Raw genomic sequence first — 20671 nt, forward strand, 5'->3', positions numbered from 1 at the left:
ATGGATCAGGCTTCAGGGAAAACCATAGATCATGTGTGATCGGGCGATGGCGTTGCCTTGCCGTCATTTCCCCTGTCAAGGGCTTCGTCCTTGGAGTTGGGCATCAGTGTAGTATTTAACGATGAGAGTGGCGGAGTCAGAGACGTCGGAGGAGGAGATGATGTCAACCATCCGACGAACCATGCATGCCTGCTCCTTAGCTAGCAGGCGGCCTTGGCTTCAGTTGCCACCTTCTTCGCCACCTCGCGCTTCGGCTGCTCGATGGCAAGCCAGAGCGCCTACGCATTCTTGCGGCGGAGATGCCGGACGCATGTCACCACCATGGTGAGTAAGAGACCGCCGCGAGGACTTGGTCGTCCAAATCTACCGACGCGTGCACGCACGCCGGCCGGTGGACATCAACTCCACCACCACCCTCTCCCTTTTCCATTGCCTCTCGTGGCGTGCGGCGCGCACCTCGAATTCGGGCATCCACATCACGATGGTATCGATGTGGCACGATGATTTAAGATAGCCGGGAACGCGAGCAAGGAGAGAAAGGCTTGGAGAGGGGCGCAAGGGCAGCAGACCGGAGGGGGCACAAAGTGCATGGAGCTGCGTGAGCGCGGTCGTCCGCATCGTGTCGCCAGGCGACAGGGTACAACGCGGAGCCAGAGCTTCCGGGCACTGAAGGGGCTGTCCGCCCGGTCGGTTTGGGAGCCCCGTTCAGCTCCGTGTCACTACTCACTAGCGAAGGTTATTTTGCCGGGAGAAAATGTATTTAAATCCTGGAATAACTGGTTTACGGCAAAGAAACAGAATGTTCGGCCGAACTGAACGATACTATAAAAAGCCATAATACGTAATCCGACCGGCATTGCGCTAGCTCTACTGGGACTGGTACTATTGTTTTTGGTTGTTGTCCCGTTCATTCAATTCATAATAGTCGAGTCAAGATTCGACTCACCTTGCTCTTTTTTCTGCAGGGTCCTTTGCTCTCTTTTCTTTATTACTAAAGATAAAGAAAAAGTCGAGTGACCTTACTCCGTGGCAGCTTGCACCAGCCAATGATCAGGCAAAAACCCTCCTGAACCGGTAGGCGGTAGCATTAGTTATCGTTTCCCGATCGGCAGTGTTTGTCGTACGCAGCCGGTTGCCACTAACAAATTACGTGAGGCACCGAGCCACGCAACCAGTTTGAACCATTCCTAAAAATATACTCTATATTTTCCAAAAAAAATACTATATGTAAAATAGAAAAGCGAGGAAGTTGACGTCGAAGTCCTGTCCTTTCCCGGGTGTATCACACACATCATCGAGGGAGAAACACTAGTTCTTGCTGTCCGAAAGATTATGCATTTCCATTGGTTCGGAAAAAAAAAAGTAGTATCCGTGAAGCACTTCCTAGCGAAGCCCTAGCGGAATGAGCTGTGTGTGGTACCATTGTTCACATCCGGTTCCAGTGCAATACCATGATCAATGACCACGGCGCACACGAAGTGACACTCCCTCAGTTCCTAGGGGCGGAGCCAGGATTTAGGTACAGGGAAGGCCAAACAACAATGAAGCGAACAAATATTTGTGCCCCACATGCTATCCAATAGTTTTGTATTCAAGCATCATTCACATTTAACTTTGCTTAGACAAACAAATTATTTTGCAGCTAGAGCGTGTCTAGCGATAGCTAATATTGGTTACACGCACCAAGAAGACGAATTTGATAATCTAACTACTCTAAAATGTGAAATGAAATGCATTGCTACAAAACATTTCCATATGAAAATTTAAGAATATGAACTAGAATAATCATGTATAATAAAATGGTTGGCTTTTAGCTTGCATTTATATATGTTGTTCAATGACAAAATCATTGGTTGCATTAGGAAATTCTATTGTTCTTTTAGCAAAAAATGATCGGCGTTGCGAAAATACATACATAGTGAATTAAACCCAGCCCCTCCCAGTCCCCTCTGCCACTAGGGATCCGCTAGTCAGCGTTGGCAGGCCCGCGATAACCATCATTGTTTATGGATGCTTGACGAAGCATTGTCGGTTTGAAGCTTTCGAATGATTGCAGCGCGCATCACAAATCACACAATCAAAATAATTAAAATCTGATGTAGAAGTTCAACATCATAAAAGATGAGAATTGAGAGAGATTAGTTCGTGGCTGCAACATGAAGAATTAGTGATTGCAGCAGCATGTGGCGTCATATGAACCGGATCTTAAGAAGGGAGAGTAGAGACAAGGCAGACGGCAGCGGCGGCACATCGCTAATCCACGCAAGCACTAATCACGGGAGATAATGCATAACGCTAGAAGATTGGAGGAGGCCAATCGTGTACTTTGACTTAGAAAACAACTATCCAATGGGCCTGTATGTGGGCCTTTTTCCCTTCAGAATTCACGCAAACTAATTGTTGATATTTAATGTTCGCTCGAGCGTTTTGGGGGGGGGGGGGGGGGGGGGGAGTTTGATTAGCATAAAGAAAGTGCCAACTAGGCCAGCCATTAGTACCATAGCTTTTCCAAGAAGGATAGGAGATGGATCAGACTCTTCAGCGGGAAAGAATGCGATCAAAGGACCCTATGGGGGGAACATATCTGGTGCACCAGAGCTTCTTGTGCTATCGGTGCACCACACTCGCTTAGAACACTTACAAATGTCCAAAAAAATAAGAAAAATATAGCACATTCACATAACATTAATGTACGTTGTCACAAAATTTCAAATCAAAATTTGGAACATAGCTCAAGATACAAAAATACAAATTCAATATTGAATAGTACACAACACAAGTTGGGCTTTAGATTTGGCCAATTATTACATTGATGTCACATTTGTCATTTTTATATCTCAAGCAATGTTTTAAATTTTAGTTTGAATTTTTGTGACAACATAGATTGAAGTTTTGTCGATACACCAATTTTTTCTTGGATTTTTTGAACATGTTTACACGTTCGCTGCACCGATAGCACAAGAACTGCTAGTGCACCAGATACGTCCTCGCGAGGGGGGGGGGGCTGGAAAATCCAAACTGCCGGTACTTTGGACAGTGGCGAGCGCCGAGCGATGCTTTTGGGCCGGCCCACTTACGAACTACCCACTCCGGTTTTGTGAACCTTCTAGAAGGTTCCATGAACCGGTTTTTTCCTTTTATTGGTTTTCCACTTTTCTGTTTATTTTTCTTTTCCTTTTTTTCGTTTTCTGTTTCTTTTTCATTTTTCATTTTTTGTTTCCTTTTCTTTTTCTAGTTTATTTTTCTTTTTCAGAACATGTTCACAGTTTTACAAAATGTTTAGGATTTTATTTTTTATTCATTTTTCTTTTCTTCTCTTTTTTGAAAAAAATGAAAATTTTAAATTTTGTTTGTGTTTCCAAAAAATGTTCTCAGAATTCAAAAATTGTTCTCGTTACAGAAAAAGTTCAAAACTTTGGAAATTCAGAAAATGTACCGGATTTCATTTTTTGTTCACATATTCAAAAAATGCTTGTGCTTCAAAATTTGTTCTCCATTTCAAAATTTGTTCTAAAGATTCAAAAAATTGTTCATGCTTCCAAACTTGTTCGGGATTTTTCAAATTAGTTCACTCTTTCAAAATTTGTTCTCAAGATTCAAAAATTGTTCGTGCTTTTAAAAAATAGTCCATGCTTCCAAATTTGTTCTCAAGATTCAAAAATAGTTCGTGCTTTAAAAAATTGTTCACAAATTCAAAAAATGTTCATGTTTTCGAAAAATGTTTGGGAAATTCAATATTTTTTCATTTTCATAGAGTTTGTTTGCATTTTTTGAGAAAAAGACATACGTTCAAGAAATTACTCAAATTTTGGAAAAAAATTGGGATTTTGTCAAACTCTGTTCGAAATTTTAAATAATGTTAATAATTTACGCTGCTTCATGTTCTAATACCTTTGGTAGCTCAATCGGTAGGAGCACTTGATCTCTTTCGTGAAATCCTGTGTTCGATCCCGTCGAAGGGCGCCTTTTTTTTATTATGCTCGCTGCCGATTTGTTTCCTTCATTGGCTGGCCCATGCAGAGAAACAGCGAAACGTACGCGTCGTGGCCTAGAAAGCCCCTCAATCAGCTGCTCTGTGCGAAGCCGCATCTACTTGACGCAGAATGTGTCACATAGGACATCTCGGGGAACCTGGCCATTCCTATATGTACTGTGTTTTAGTTTGTTGCTAGAATTCCATAATGTAGTGTGTATGAACTACTTTAGACAATAATTACCCCTAGCTGGTCACGGGAGGTGCAGCGACATCCACATGTACGTGTATAGAGAGTGTGCACACTGGTGCAAAGACGTCCTATACAAACAGTTTTTAATCCCTTTTCACGACGGAGTTTTAAAACGTCTCCTGGTCAGTGTGTGCGATAGGGGGTCCTTTTCACACGACTCAGAAACCATCAGGGATACGTCCTCCGGTCACACGCGGAGCAAAATGATCTCGTGTGCGATCGGGCGAGACATCGAAGACATATACATGCCCAATTGTTTCCGTTCGTATATACATCCCACACAGTGAATCTCAGAAAAATGTTTCCCGTTCGTATGTATATATCACACACAATTTTTTATGTGTAAAAATTTATGCAAGGTGGCCTAAACCAAACAGTTCTCTGGCCGAAATCATGTGTGATTCTTCATTGATCCAACACGCCTACTTTTCTAAAAACTGTGTGCGTTGTTTGAGTTCATCGCCCACAGCGTTGCCTGAGAAAACCGTCTGCAATTGAAACCTCCAATAAGCAAGCTAATTGGCCTATTATTGATAATTTATTTAGTAATAAAATTGACATTTCTTATAAAACACACCATATATTTCATATCTGTATTACGTCAACAAGGATTTCATAATTGAATTACATCAGATAGCTTCAGCACTTAGTTACACCATATAGGTATATAGCTAGCTACACCATTACACAATAGCACCAATTTAACATACACCATCAAAAACATTTGAAAATAGCATCATACACGGTAAATAGACGGATGAATCTCATCTGAGAGACTGCTGAAGCGGAAGACAAATATTGAGCCTTCAGGGATGTTGAATGTCCTTGCAATTTTAGGCTAGTGGCTATGGATAATTACCCGCCCAACCTTCGTCTTCTTGAGAAAGATTTCAATATTGTACCGTGGGTGTTGAATGAATACCTTCCTCGCATCTTGACCATGCAGGTGGTTTGAGAGGTAATTATCGGTGAACTGCTTTAGAAAGTATTGAAAACAAAGATATGCATAAGTATATGTTCTAAATTTTGAAATGGCACAAGCGAAAAAAAAACAAGGTAAAAGAGTTAGTACCATCATATAGTTAACTGATGTCTTCTTCATTATGCAAATAAAGATCTTGTTGTTATTCATCGCAAGTTTCTTTATCTTAACAATCATTCTGAGTTTCTTGACTTGACTAATATTCGTGGACACCTCATTTTTCCAGATGCAAAATGGATCGAATAGTGGTCTAAACCTCTGATAGCAGGTGATACATCTCCATCGTATCTACTTTTCCAAACATTTTTGACCTTATTTTGGACTCTAACTTGCATTATTTGAATGGAACTAACCCAGACTGACGCTGTTTTCAGCAGAATTGTCATGGTGTTATTTTTGTGAAGAAATAAAAGTTCTTGGAATGACCTGAAAATCAACGGAGATTATTTTTGGAATATATAAAAAAATACTGGTGAAAGAATCAAGGCTAGGGGGCCCACACCCTGTCCACGAGGGTGGGGGGCGCGCCTACCCACCTGGGCGCGCCCTCCTGCGTCGTGGACTCCCTGGTGCTCCTCCGACCTCAATTCCAACTCTATATATTCGTGTTTGGGGAGAAAAAATAGGAGAGAAGGATTCATCGCGTTTTACGATACGGAGCCGCCGCCAAGCCCTAAACTCTCTCGGGAGGGTTGATCTGGAGTCCGTTCAGGGCTCCGGAGAGGGGAATCCGTCGCCATCGTTATCATCAACCTTCTTCCATCACCAATTTCATGATGCTCACCGCCGTGCGTGAGTAATTTCATCATAGGCTTGCTAGACGGTGATGGGTTGGATGAGATTTATCATGTGATCGAGTTAGTTTTGTTAGGGTTTGATCCCTAGTATCCACTATGTTCTGAGATTGATGTTGCTATGACTTTGCTATGCCTAATGCTTGTCACTAGGGTCCGAGTGTCATGATTTCAGATCTGAATCTATTATGTTTTCATGAATATATGTGAGTTCTTGATCCTATCTTGCAAGTCTATAGTCACCTATTATGTGTTATGATCCATTAACCTCGAAGTGACAATAATCGGGATACTTACCGACGATGACAATAGTTTGAGGAGTTCATGTATTCATTATGTGTTAATGCTTTGGTCCGATACTCTATTAAAAAGAAGCATTAATATCCCTTAATTTCCAATAGGACCCCGCTGCCATGGGAGGATAGGACAAAAGATGTCATGCAAGTACTGAATACACGACAACACGGACCTTGCTAAATGACTTGAAAATGGAGCAATTGTATATATTTCTCGTGTATTTACTACAATCAAACTCGATTCATTTTTTCACATACATAACAATACAAAATTGTAAGGTTCTCTACTACTTAAAAATTGTAAATGGTAACATATCTCTACTACTTCTCTGCTACTTAAGAAGAACGTAATGTTCTCATTTCACCTTTCTTTCTATCACCCCTTCGTCCAATCTTTCAGGAAAAGAATTATACGAGACCAGGTCTCACGGGTTAGCATGTGAGACCCATCTTGATGGATTACACGTGGCATTTACAAATCACAAAGCATCTACCCCACCCCACTTGAAATCGGGGGGGGGGGAGATTAGATGCTTTATGATTTATGAATGCTACGTGTCATCCATCAGGGTGGGTCTCACCTGCTAGCCCGTGACACCTAGTCTCATATAATTTTTTTTCAACCTTTCATGTATATGATAATCAATCACCTTAATTTACTTACCTTCTAAACCAACTCTACTTTAATTTACTTACCAAACTTCTAATCAAAATACAAGGTAATTCACGGGCAGAATTCAATGAACATTTATTTACACAATCGCATTATTATTGATAAGTAAATCAGAAGCTAACATACTAAAATATTTATATCCCGTTGCAACGCACGGGCATTGTTCTAGTACTATATAATACAAATGGATAGAAAGAACAAGAAATCTCTTCACTATACTAATTTCTGGAATATAAGGTTTCAACTTGCGTCAATTTTTCTCCCCACCACCTCTTCATCCATCCTTCTGCTCTTCATCGATTTTTTTTCCGGTTTTTCACCCCCATTTGGTTTTCATCAGACCAATCTTTGGTAAGCCAATGAACCAAATCAATCTAGGGTATATCAATAAATTCACGGTCCATACAAAGTTGTTTCTTATGGTAAAAACCTATTACCAGACAGATATCTTTGGTAACTAGTAAGTGTCAATAAATTCACAGTTGTAAGCAAATATAAATATTAATCATTCTCTTATCTTTGATAATCCAATAAAGGAGATCGGTCATTGGAACATACCTATTTTGTCTGTTTAAGAAAATGTCAGAAAATCTATGCTTTATAATCAATATATATTCAAATTTTGTCTATTTATTTTGCATCAAGATTTGTATCGTATGGCCGACTTATATGTTTAAAAAATATTTGGTCTGTTGCAACGCACGGGTTCGTACACTATTAAAAAAAAGGCCTTCCTCCTCTCACTTTCTTTGATTTTATAAAATTGTGAAATTGATGAATTTATTCTACTGTGGAATTTCTAGAGACCGACAGATATTTTTTAACCTTTTTCTGCAATAACCAACATTTTTTTAGGGGATGCAGTAGTCCACTGTATTGTTGTGGTAGCAATCAAATGAGAATCTGTAACGCAAACCACGACAACGGCAATGTGACAAATCGTTGCGATTATTGTGGGCATGAGACAAGAGGAGGACATACAAAATGTAGACGACACGACGCAGAAATGATAACCTCCACGATTCTTCTAAAAAAGAAAGTGAGATAACCTCCATGCACGACAGCCACTCGATCGGTCTTCTCAGCAGGCTGCTTCCCTCTCCGTGGCCATGAACCGCCTGATGACCCGGACGAGGTCGCCGGTGGCCGCTGACGTCGGCTTCACCCCGAAGAACGCGTGCTCCTCGCCGGCGAACACGACGAGCTCGACGTCATCCTTCTCCTTCCCCCGCGCCGCCCTCAGCCGCTCCGCGTACTCCACGTTCTTGTCCCTCAGCAGGTCGCCCTCCGCGGCCACGACGAGCACGCGGCCGACGTCCAACGCCTCAAGGCCTGGGCTGTCCGGCCCGAGCGGGTTCACCAGCGGGTGGTCCTTGTTCGCTCCGGCGGGCAGGAAGAGGCGGCAGTACCTGTCGCAGGTTTCCCTCGTCAGGAACGCCGTCGCCGGTGAGTCAAGCTCGGACTGCGTCGGCTGCTCCGAGCAGAATGCCGGCATGAGCAGGATGTACCCCTCGATCCTCATTGGGTCCAGTCCTGCCCTGCCGAACCGGAGGGCAAGGTGGTGCGCGATGTTGCCACCGGCAGACTCGCCGGAGACGAACACCCTGCGTGGGTCGGCCGCGTCGGCGAGCCACGGGTCCGAAGCGAGCTGGTTCTGTAGCCAGAGGAGGGCCGCTGCGGCGTCCTCGTGGGCAGCGGGAAGGCGGTGCTCGGGGGCGAGGCGGTAGTCGAAGGAGAGTACAACGGCGGGGAGCTCGGCGGCGAGGCGGAGGCAGGCGGCGTGGAAGTTGGGCCACGTGCAGGAGCCAATGCAGAAGCCCCCGCCGTGGAAGTAGACGAGCACGGGGAGCTTCTTGCCCTCCTCTCTGGCGTTCGTCGTCGGCTTGTACATGCGAAGGCCGAGGCCGAGGCCGGCGTCGTACACGGCGTCCTTCCACTCGACACGGCCGTGGTCGTTATATGCGACGTTGCCGTCGACAGGGAAGGGCAAGGCCGCAGAGCGCACGACTGTGCCGTCGCTGAGAAGCTGCAGCACCCCGCGGCAATCCTCAACGACGTAGGGCTGTGCGGTCGGATCCGCCGAGAACGCCATCGTTAAAAGAACTATCGAGTGAATGTGAAGCGTGCAGCCTTCGGCCTCAGGCCGCAGGTATATAGGGACAGTTCTTTTCGGCGATTCTCGTATAATCGCTCTCCTCCTCAGTTTCTCATGAAAAAAAAATCGTTATTTTATATATTTTTTACAATTCTAGTTAATTAGACCTTAACTAAACAAGATTGTCAAAAATATATGGAGTGACGATTCTGAGAGAAGCTGAAAAGGTTGTACTATGATTCAATACACATTTGGCTCCGATAGTACAAATGTGATAGATAGTTCGTCACATAGCCTCCTCCTACGATACAAAATAGTGCATGGATAGTTCATAGCCTTCTCCTACGATAACAAGGGACAAAGGGAGAAGGCTATGAACTATTTGCTAGCTCTGCGCAGCTCCAGGCGCTTCACACCCCACCCGGTCGTCCGTCCATCGTGCCCCTCTCCGAGCCCTTCTCTACCTGCTCCTGCTGGCCTCCCCGACCACTGATGGATCCTCATGCCTGCGTCAGCGTTGCCGCGGATGCGGACGCTCGAATCTAAGGCGCGCGCCGCACGCAACAAGAGGTAGCAGGAGAGGGAGAGAGCGGCGGCGACACGGAAGCAATGTCCTCCCGCCGGTCCCGCATGCACACGTCGGTCGATCTGAACGACCAGCTCCTCGCGACGGTCCTCCATCGCTCGCTCATCATGGCAAAGACCCAACGCACAACGTGTCGCAAGAATGCCAAGGCACTCCGACTCGCCATCGAGCAGTCGGAGCGCGAGGCGACGAAGGATGCGGCGGACAAAGCCAAGACTACCCGGCTGGTGAAGGAGGAGGCGTGTGCGGTCCGTCGGATCGTCGGCATCATCTCCTCGGACGAGGACTCTGACGTCTCCGAAGAGGATGACTGCACCCCTCGCACCGCCTACACCTACACGAAGGCGTACAACCACACCAACAACCGTAAGGGGAAGGGGTCAGCGAGGAAATAGTGATTTCCTCCGTCCTTCTCCATCTTCGTTTATCTTTAGTTTTTTATGAATCTAGTCATTTCTTACCCTTTCCTATCTAGCATTGAACTGATATATCTTTTGGTTGTATGAACTATGTTCGTCTGTTAGTCTAAACTATGTCGGTTTGTTGCTAAGTGTGTTGATCTACGTAGTTGCTAGTGTATTGCACGTGTAGCATGGTTTTGGGGGATAAATATGAGGGGGGGGAGGCTGTAGAGGCAGGCAACTAAATGCGGGATGACTAGCCATTATACGCGGACGTTTAGGGGGTGGGGGGCTATTTTGCCAAGTCCGGTTGTAGGTGCTCTTAGAAAGAAGGAATGTAATTGTAGAGATGCGTTTTTTGGGTGGGTTTGAGAACTTAGCTTTTAGTCTCAAACAGTGAAATCCAAGTATGGTTTGTAGTGAGAATTAATTGTGGGATTTTTGGAGAAGGTTATCTTCTCATGTAGAAAGCACCGTGTTTTTAGCTCTACTGAATTAACGCGCAGGGGGGGGGTACATGGAAGATGGCCTCCTTGCCGTCACCTACCTCGACTTCCTGTTTCTTCAGCCTACCTCGCCATCGTTGCCGATGGCCTTCTCGGTCGGTTTGCCCATGGCGGAGGGCCTCCCCATCACGCCCGCCCTCTCTCTACCTTCTCTTTCCCATCTCGTTCCCTTCATGCTCGGCATGATCGGGTTCGCTACCGTGCGGTTGGCAGCATGGCTGCTTGCGGTCTTCTGCAAGTGGATGCGGCCTGGCTGTAGGATGTTGTACATGGCCGGTTTGTGGCCTACCCGTAGTTCATGTAGTGTTCCAACAGTTGCAACTTCGATCTGGCATGACACTGGCTTCCTTCTGGTCGGTGATGCCTGATCGGCGACTAGGTTGGTCTCCACTCTATAGGCCGTGGGGAAACATTCACTAGTAGAAAAATGGTCAAATGTGAAGCACATTAGTGCCGGTTTGAATTTGAGTCGGCACTAATGTGTCCATTAGTGCCGGTTCAAACGGCTAGGCGGGCGGACATCATTAGTACCGGTTCGTGGGCAACCTTTAGTACCGGTTCATGCCATGAACCGGTACTAATGAGGCTGTGTCAGGCTGTGGTCAGGCTGGGGCCCCACGAAGACCTTTAGTACCGGTTCATGGCATGAACCAGTACTAGAGTTGCTTAGTAAGCTGATTTTTAGTCCCACCTCGCCAAGAAAGAGGCAGTATGAACGGTTTATAAGCCGTGAGTGCAAAGACGATGAAGGAGAGTCGCAATGCTCACCTGCACGTTGTTTAGCTTCAAACCTTTCGGAATAGCATAGATTGCACGGAGCTATGTGCAGTGCAGCCTACACTATTCCGAAAGGCTTGAAGCTAATTAACCAGCATTGCACCTTTTTTTTTATTTTTAATAACTTATTTGAACTCCGGACTTTTTGTGTTCAATATGCAGCATTCAAAGCGACATCATCAATTTTCAACATGTTCTGACATCATTTGCTGTTTTTCAGTCATTTACCGATTTGTTTAGAGCTAAATGACCGTGAAATTGAAAATCACTACAAAATGAACTCTGAAAATGTTGAAACTTGGCATGGCATCATCATTTCACCCGCATAGCATGTGCGAAAGAGTAGAGAGGGTCACGGCAAAAACTGGACGCACTTCGTGTACAAACTGGACAATGTCTTTCGGAGTATCAGGGTTTCAGACAAGAACTCATCTGTTAACACGGGCACTTCAATGTATTTTAAACTTATTTGAACTCCAGAATTTTTTTGCGTTCAGTATGCAGCATTCAAAGCGACATCATCAATTTCCAACACGTTCTGACATCATTTGTTGTTTTTCAGTAATTTACCGATTTGTTTAGAGGGCTAAATGACCGTGAAATTGAAAATCACTACAAAATGAACTATGAAAATGTTAAAACTTGCCATGGTATCATCATTTCACCCGCATAGCATGTGCCAATGAGTAGAGAGGGTCACGGCAAAAACTGGACGCACTTTGTGTATAAACTGGACAATGTCTTTCGGAGTATCAGGGTTTCGGACGAGAACTCATCTGTTACACGGGCACTTCAATGTTTTTTATACTTATTTGAAATCCCGACTTCTTTTGCGTTCATTATGCAGCATTCAAAGCGACGTCATCAATTTTCAACACGTTCTGACATCATTTGCTGTTTTTCAGTCATTTACCGAATTGTTTAGAGAGCTAAATGATCGTGAAATTGAAAATCACTATAAAATGAACTCTGAAAATGTTGAAACTTGCCATGATATCATCATTTCACCCGCATAGCATGTGTGAAAGAGTAGAGAGGGTCACAAAGAAACTAAATACATAATTTTTTTACTCAAAAATAAATAAAAGAAAATAAATAAAGCAGAAAAAACTATATAAAAAATTTACTCAAAAATAAATAGAAGAAAATAAATAATGCAGAAAAGAAAAATATATATAAATTACTCAAAAATAAATAATGCAGAAAAGAAAAAAACTATAAAAAAATTGTTGGGGCGCTGCCCAGTGGGCCTGTCAGACCTAGGGTGTGCAAATTCAGGCCCAGAAGGTCCGGCAGACTCACAGGGCAGCGCGCCATAGTTAGGCCCAGAAGCCTGCTATATAGAGGAGTTCGAAGGAGCAGCCGCGGCTGGGTTTATAAACCAGCGCGGCTGCCCTTCGCTCGACGAGGTGGGACTAAACATTATGCACCGCGGGAGGCAGCGCAACACCTTCAGTACCGGTTCGTGGCTCCAACCGGTACTAATGGGGGGCCTTTAGTACCGGTTGAAGCCATAAACCGGTACTAAAGGGGTCCGCTTCCCGCCTCTTGACGTGGCCAAAATTGGCCTTTAGTACCGTTTGGAGCCACCAACTGGTACTAAAGGTCCCTCATATATATATGGCACTTACGAAAAATCCAGTTTTCATCCACGCGCCGCCCGTCTTCTATCCAACTAGATTCATCGCCCGATGTCGTCGTCGCCGCCATCGCCCATCGCGCGCCGCCCTCGCTGCCCGTCGTCGCCATCCCCGCCGTGTGCCGTACGTCATTGTCGCCGCCCCTGCCGCTCGCCGCCGGCCCCGCCACCCGTCGTCGCCGTCTCATGCGGATGCCGCCCCCGCCGCGCGCCGTACGTCGTCGTCGCCGCCCCCGCCGCTCGCCGTCGCCCCCGCCGCCCGTCGTCGTCGTCTCGCGCTGCCCCCGTCGTTGCCGTATCACCCCCGCCGCCCGTACGCCGCCGCCCTCGATCGTACACACACACACACACACACACACACAAGCACGTACACGCGCGCGCGCGCGCACACACACACACATTTTTTTTACTTATTTTCTGTTTCTATTTTTTAGATTAATGCATGTCAAATTGTTAATTAGATGATCGAATTAGATGAATTACCTAGATAAGAATGTTAGAATGTTAATGTTAGATGAATTAGATAGAGAAGTTAAATATTAATGTCAATTATTAGATGAATTAGCTAGATATTAATCAATTAGGTATATGAGATTATTTGAACTAGTTGAATTAATATAACTAGTTTATTTTTAGTAAATGCTTAGTTGATCTAGCTAGTTGAATTAGTACTAGTTTGTTTTTAGTAAGAAAATTTAGGTATATGAGATTTGATGATCTAATTAAAATATTACTATATATAGCTACTTTATATATTTTAGTAAGAAAATTAATAGAACTAGTTTATTTTTAGTAAATTCTTAGTTAAATTAATAGAACTAGTTATTTTTGGTAAGAAAATTTAGGTATATGAGATTTGATGATCTAATCAAAATATTACTATATAGAACTACCTACGAATTAAATAGAACTAGTTTATTTTTAGTAAATGCTTAGTTGAATTAATAGAACTAGTTTATTTAGTTGAATTAATAGAACTAGTAAGTGTTTAGTGTTTCACCTATATATGAACATATGTTAGATATTAATGTCAAATGTTAGATGAATTAGATATAAATTATATGTTAGATATATATTTAATTTAGTTATATGAGATTTGATTATCTAATTAACATTTTACTATATAGAACTAGCTACCTTATTTTTAGTAAGAAAATTAATAGAACTAGTTTAGTTGAATTAGTTGAATTAATTAGTTGAATTAGTTGAGCTACTTTATTTAGGTATATTTTTCGTAAGTGCTTAGTTGAATTAGTTGAATTAATTACTTGAACTAGTTGAATTAGTTAAATTAATAGAACTAATAAGTGTTTAATGTTTCACATATGAACATAGGAATGTCGTCTGACGACGAACACGATTTCATTATGTGCGAATACTGTGAAGACCAGCGCGGCCTGTGCGGCAGAAATTTTCTAGTTGATGATAGGCACTTCAGCATCAAGCTGGATGAGAACTTCGGAGTGGATACAGTAAGTCAGAACGACAAGTCTTTTTTCATAATTAAGCATGACTTATGCTTCATTTGCTTCAACTTTTAATTTTAATATTTTCACTATTCTACTAGCGTATCCCCTGTCATGCAAGAATTTTTGTCTTGGATAAGATATGTTTCAGTCCTAACAAAACTATGGAGGTAAAAAAGTTACTTGAATACCGAGCATGGTTATACCTTCAACGTCAAATTATACAACGCAGACACATGCATACACCTATTTTGAATGCAAAGCTTGGCAAGCACTATGCAAGGCTTATGCATTTGAGCCTGATATGGTTATCACTTTTGATATTCGTCCGAAAGATGATATTGAAGGTAATAGAGACATCTGGGTCGATGTGCAGACGCCTCCAGTTCTACCGTTATGTGAGTTTCTCAACCATATTTATGTCTTCGATATTGTTTATTCAAAAAGAGTTGACAAGTAATTTATATTGACAGCTTATTTTCAATCAAGCAAACATGTCCGGCGCTTGGTAGACAGGACCGTCCACTGTCCCGGGGCTGAACTAAACTGCGAGGAGACAAGTCATTATGTTTCATGGCTTGAGGATCTTGATGCTGTCAAGACAAATTTTTTTCCTGCACTTAGAAATGTTAGTACTCAAAACGTGCGACCAATGGTGTTCGTACTGAACTACGGTCACATATATTTAGGAAAGATGGTAAGATTTCTACTATTTCTCCTCAGTGCATCTTTTGCATACATTATTTTTTTAAGCTAAACTTCATTGCTAAGTATATTACTATACGATGTTCTTCAACAGGGACTCCCGATGAATGTTGTGCCTGATTGGATCGAGACTAAAGGTACCATGAATATTTTTAGCTTACGGCCAAGATATCCTACAATGCACTTTAGTGCATTCAGGATTTCTAATAGCGAGGAATGCTTAATAGTAAAAGACTGGAGCAAAATTGTGAACGATCGTAGAGAAGTACTAGGGGGCAGCAATCAGAAGTGCAACCCACGATTAGGAGACAGGTTCATCTGCATGCTCCAATATGATGAATCAGGAAAGCTATACATGTTCTATGCTATTTTACCTGAGAGAGCAGCAGGAGTGATTAGCTAGTTCATGCTCTTAGTACATGTCCTCTCATGTCCATGTTCTTCGTCCTGAACTTAATCTCAAAGAGTGATTTGCTTTTGTGGTGTTATGAACGCTTATAATATCATTACCATGTTGAACTCAATGATATCTTTGTTTCTGGTACAAGTGAATGTTTCTTCTTTAAGCTAGTGTTGGTGGTGATTAGATAGCGGTAATGACTATATGATGATTAAGTAGTGGTAATGAGATGACTATTATATAATGATTTTTAGCTAGCTATGAAAACTGTTGGTGGTGATGATATATATGATGCAAGAGTTTTTATATTAATATGATGATGATGAGTTATTATATCATTTATGAAAGAAACTGCAGATTAGTTTCAACTAGATGGATTCTAGCTAAGTGATCAAGTATATGCCATATCCATATTACCTCGATCACTTAATTAGGTGATCAAGTATATATAATATGGATATGGCATATACTTGATGACTTAGCTAGGATCCACATGCATCCAGTCAAACTAATCTGCGGTACTTTCACCTAATGATTTAACAACTCATTATAATGTAAAACAATCACTAAATTAAATTGAAAACACAAAATTAAAGTAAAAATAAAAAATAAAACCAAAACACACCCAAACATTTAGTACCGGTTGGTGTTACCAACCGGTACGAATGTCCTACGCGCCCCCGGAGCTGGCTCGTGCCACGTGGTTGCCCTTTAGCACCGGTTCGTGCTGAACCGGTACTAAAGGGGGGGGCTTTAGTGCCCACACTTTAGTGCCGGTTACCGAACCGGCACTAAAGGGCCTTACGAACCGGTGATATTGCCCGGTTCTGCACTAGTGATTGGGTGGCAGTGGTGATTGCATCATGTGTGGCCGACCGACGACGGCGATGTACCTGTTAGATTCGGCCCACTGTGATGCCTAGCCTACAGTGGTGGTATGCTCGGCTCCTTGTGTGATGACAATGGTCTTGATGCATGTGTTGGCGGTTGGATGACGCGAGCGTCACACATAGTGGTGCACGGCGGGCGATCGAGTTCTGATGAGGCTTCCCTACCAGGTTCGCTACCTGAATGCTCGGGGTTGTGTCTGGAACCATCGCAGAAGGACTTTGGTGAAGATGGGCCGGGGCTGCCGGATGGATATGGGTTATGGCGGCTCCGGTGGCTTTATGTTTGCAGCTTGAGTCCAAACATTGCTGAAGAGTTGAGGCTACACCGCTACAGGATCGCCCCTTTAACGGGTTCTTGGTGGCATCAGTGACCTTGTTGATCCTGACGGACGTGCTCTGGTCAGCTCCACACACACACACGTGGTACGTCTGGTATGTTTATGTAACTCCCTCGACGCGGCTATATCTCCTACGTGTCGAAGCACGACTTAGAGGCATAACCGCATTGAAAGCAATATCGCAAGTGAGGTAATCTTCACAACAACCCATGTAAATAAATAAATGGATAAAGTACATAGTTGGCTTACACTTGCCACGTCACACAAATACATAAATAAGTCATTAAATTCATCCAATACACTCATGGTCCGACTACGGTACCAAAATAAAAATCAACCCCCAAATGCGACAAAGTCCCCGATCGCCCCAACTGGGCACCACTACTGATCATCCGGGAAGGACACGTAGTAATGGCGAGAGTCTTCATCGAACTCCCACTTGAGCTCGGTCATATCATCTGGAACGGTATCATCGGTCCCTGCATCTGGTTTGGAAGTAATCTGTGAGTCACGGGGACTCAGCAATCTCGCACCCTCGCGATCAAGACTATTTAAGCTTATAGGTAAGGTAAAGGTATGATGTGGAGCTGTAGCAAGCGACTAGCATATATGGTGGCTAACCTATTCGCAAAAGAGAGCGAGAAGAGAAGGCAAGAGCACGGTCGAACAACTATGATCAAGAAGTGATCCTAGAACAACCTACGTCAAGCATTACTCCAACACCGTGTTCACTTCCCGGACTCCGCCGAGAAGAGACCATCATGGTTACACACGTGGTTGGTGTATTTTAATTAAGTTAAGTTTCATGTTAACTACAATCGGACATTAATAAATTCCCATCTGCCCATAACCGCGGGCACGGCTTTCGAAAGTTCAAATCCCTGCAGGGGAGTCCCAACTTAGCCCATCACAAGCTCTCACGGTCAACGAAGGATATTCTTTCTCCCAAGACAATCCGATCAGACTTGGCATCCCGGTTACAAGACATCCTCGACAATGGTAAAACAAGTCCAGCAACACCGCCCGAATGTGCCAAAAAATCCCGATAGGAGCTGCACATATCTCGTTCTCAGGGCACACTTAGATGAACACTACGTACAACTAAAGCCAACCCTCAAGTTTCCCCGAGGTGGCACTGCAAGTGGCTCTGTTTGGACCAACACTCAGAGGAGCACTAGCCCGGGGGTTTAAATAAAGATGACCCTTGGGCTCCGGAAACCCAAGGGAAAAAGAGGCTAGGTTGCAAATGGTAAAACCAAGGTTGGGCATTGCTGGAGGAGTTTTATTCAAGGCGAACTGTTAAGGGGTTCCCATTATAACCCAACCGTGTAAGGAACACAAAATCCGGGAACATAACACCGATATGACGGAAACTAGGGCGGCAAGAGTGGAACAAAACACCAGGCATAAGGCCGAGCCTTCCAACCTTTACCAAGTATATAGGTGCATTAAGATAAACAAGATAATATTGTGATATCCCAACAATAAACAAGTTCCAATAAGGAACTATCTCCAATCTTCACCTGCAACTAGCAACGCTATAAGAGGGGCTGAGCAAAGCAGTAACATAGCCAAACAACGATTTGGTAGGACATGCTGGGTTAGAAGTTTGACATGGCAATATGGGAGGCATGATAAGCAAATGGTAGGTATCGTAGCATAGGCATAGCAAAAGAGCGAGCATCTAGCAAGCAAAGATAGAAGTGATTTCGAGGGTATGGTCATCTTGCCTGCAAAGTACTCAGAGTTGCCTTGATCCTCGTAAGCAAACTCAACGGGCTCCTCGTTCACAAACTCGTCTCCCGGCTCTACCGAAACAAGAACAACAAGCAAAAAGAGCACAATCAACCACATGCAATGCTCAAGCAACATGATGCAAACATGGTATGCTATGCGGGATGCGATATGTGATGCATATGCAAGATTTGCAAAGGAAAGATTGAACCTGGCCTCAACTTGGAAATCCAATAGTGCCACTGGAAAGGTGAGATGATTTCGGTTGAAATCGATATAAAGATCACCGGAATCAGATGCACGGTTTGGAAAAGGCAAGCAAAACAAATATGGCACCGATCTGCGATAATTAGCAAGTAGCCATCTAAATGCATCAAGAACAACATGCCACAGCACTCAAATATGACAACAAAATACATGGCATGGATCCACTCATGATGCTTGACAAAAGATGAACACTGAGCTACGGCTAATTCATCCATTAACAGGTTCAAACAAGCATGGCAAAAGTGCAAATGATAACAGGTTTCAGACTTAGTGAAATTAACATAAGTCTGGAATTTATCATCAGGAAGCACACTTTAGAGCATGATAACTACATGCTACAGGAACATATCATGGCAAAGCAAGGCATGGCATGAAGCTACTCTAAGCATATAACAAAATTCCCTTAGTGACCTTGAGCCAAAAGGGATCAGAAAATACATTTGCAAGCATGCGAACATAGCAAAAACACAAACAGATTCAAACTTAGTGAAAAACTGGAGCATGCAAAACAGTTAACGAGTAGGCATGTTTACGAACTCGATGCACTCACTACAGAGCATGTCATGACAAACTAAGCATACAACCATCAAGAAGACATAGCATAGAAGTTAGATATGGCAAGAACAACAACAACATAGCATGCATGGATCAATAGCAACATCCTCAGCAAAATCGCTAAACATGTCAACAATCTGCCAGGAACATTTTATAGCAAAAGTAGAGCTCGATTGACTCAATTTAGGGTGCTCCATAAATGCAAACAAAGACATGTATGGATAGAGAACCACAATATTAACAAAACATCCTTACTGATCATCCTCAAAAGAGGCACGGATCACTAGAAAACAACATGAACATATGGCATAAAAACAAAAACAGAACAAGGAATTGGTGAAAAATTAAGTCCCTGAAAACAGCATCAATGATTACGCTACTTTGCATGCTTGTGCTAGTCACCCAAAATATCACAAAAATACATGGCATACACCCCTGTAAAGATGGCATGGCATTTAACAAAACACATGTAGAGCTCAGGATCATAGCATGCACATATTAATCATGGCAAAAATGACAAAAAGCCATTTGCTGAAACAGATCTGAAATATTCCTCACATAGCCCTCTTCCAACAGCATTTCGGGCATCAACATAAGCTCAAATGAAAATGATGCAATGAGATGAAATGATGCACTCGTCGAGACGAACATTTTGATGCACTAGTCACCCAAAATATCACAAAAATACATGGCATACACCCCTGTAAAGATGGCATGGCATTTAACAAAACACATGTAGAGCTCAGGATCATAGCATGCACACATTAATCATGGCAAAAATGACAAAAAGCCATTTGCTGAAACAGATCTGAAATATTCCTCACATAGCCCTCTTCCAACAGCATTTCGGGCATCAACATGAGCTCAAATGAAAATGATGCAATGAGATGAAATGATGCACTCGTCGAGACGAATATTTTGATATGCTACACACACGAATCGGAGTTACGGATGCAGAGTTATGGCATGTGAAAGAATACAAAAAAAATTAGGGTTAGAGGAGAAAAAGTCAACCCGTCGCGATCAGATCTGGATCGGGGCGCGATTCTTGAGGTTGGTCGGGGTACTGTTTGGCGGAGACCGAGGTGGAGGGAGAGAGGTCACCGGGGTGCGCCGGCGACGGAGAGGAAGGCGGCGGCGTCGGACGCGGTCGCCGGCGGCAAGGGCGGCGCGGGGCGACGCCGGCGGCCGGAGTTGTAGGGGCGGCGGCGCCGGAGATGAGGCCGGCCGGAGCGGGCGGCGGTGGCCGTCGTCGACGCCAGCGAGGGATGCGGCGGCCGGCGCGGTGGCCTGCGGCGTCGGGAGCGGGCGGGGGGAGGACGAAGGGCGGCGGCGTCCCGA

The 20671-nt window shown here is 43.8% G+C and overlaps 1 protein-coding gene across 2 annotated transcripts; it reads right to left on the reverse strand.

Moving 5' to 3' along the window:
* Positions 1–4871: 4871 nt before the first annotated feature.
* Positions 4872–9203, reverse strand: LOC125522099 (strigolactones hydrolase CXE15). Of its 2 annotated transcripts, none has more exons than XM_048687176.2 (2): positions 8021–9203; positions 4872–5199 (listed from the first exon to the last, which is right to left on the reverse strand). In XM_048687176.2, the coding sequence occupies exon 1, from the start codon at positions 9061–9063 to the stop codon at positions 8053–8055; it is 1011 nt and encodes a 336-aa protein (XP_048543133.1). In that variant the 5' UTR covers positions 9064–9203; the 3' UTR covers positions 4872–5199; positions 8021–8052. The 2 variants fall into 2 exon arrangements, with proteins under 2 accessions (XP_048543133.1, XP_087391477.1); XM_087535351.1 differs by having other exon boundaries at positions 4872–5202.
* Positions 9204–20671: the final 11468 nt, after the last annotated feature.

This window comes from Triticum urartu, chromosome 7A (assembly GCF_056163025.1).
Source record: "Triticum urartu cultivar PI428250 chromosome 7A, HENAU_Tu73, whole genome shotgun sequence".
NCBI classification, from domain to species: domain Eukaryota; kingdom Viridiplantae; phylum Streptophyta; class Magnoliopsida; order Poales; family Poaceae; genus Triticum; species Triticum urartu.

Excerpts from the sequence above, each read along its gene's own strand:
- LOC125522099 (XM_048687176.2), bottom strand. The coding sequence starts at position 9,063 with ATGGCGTTCTCGGCGGATCCGACCGCACAGCCCTACGTCGTTGAGGAT.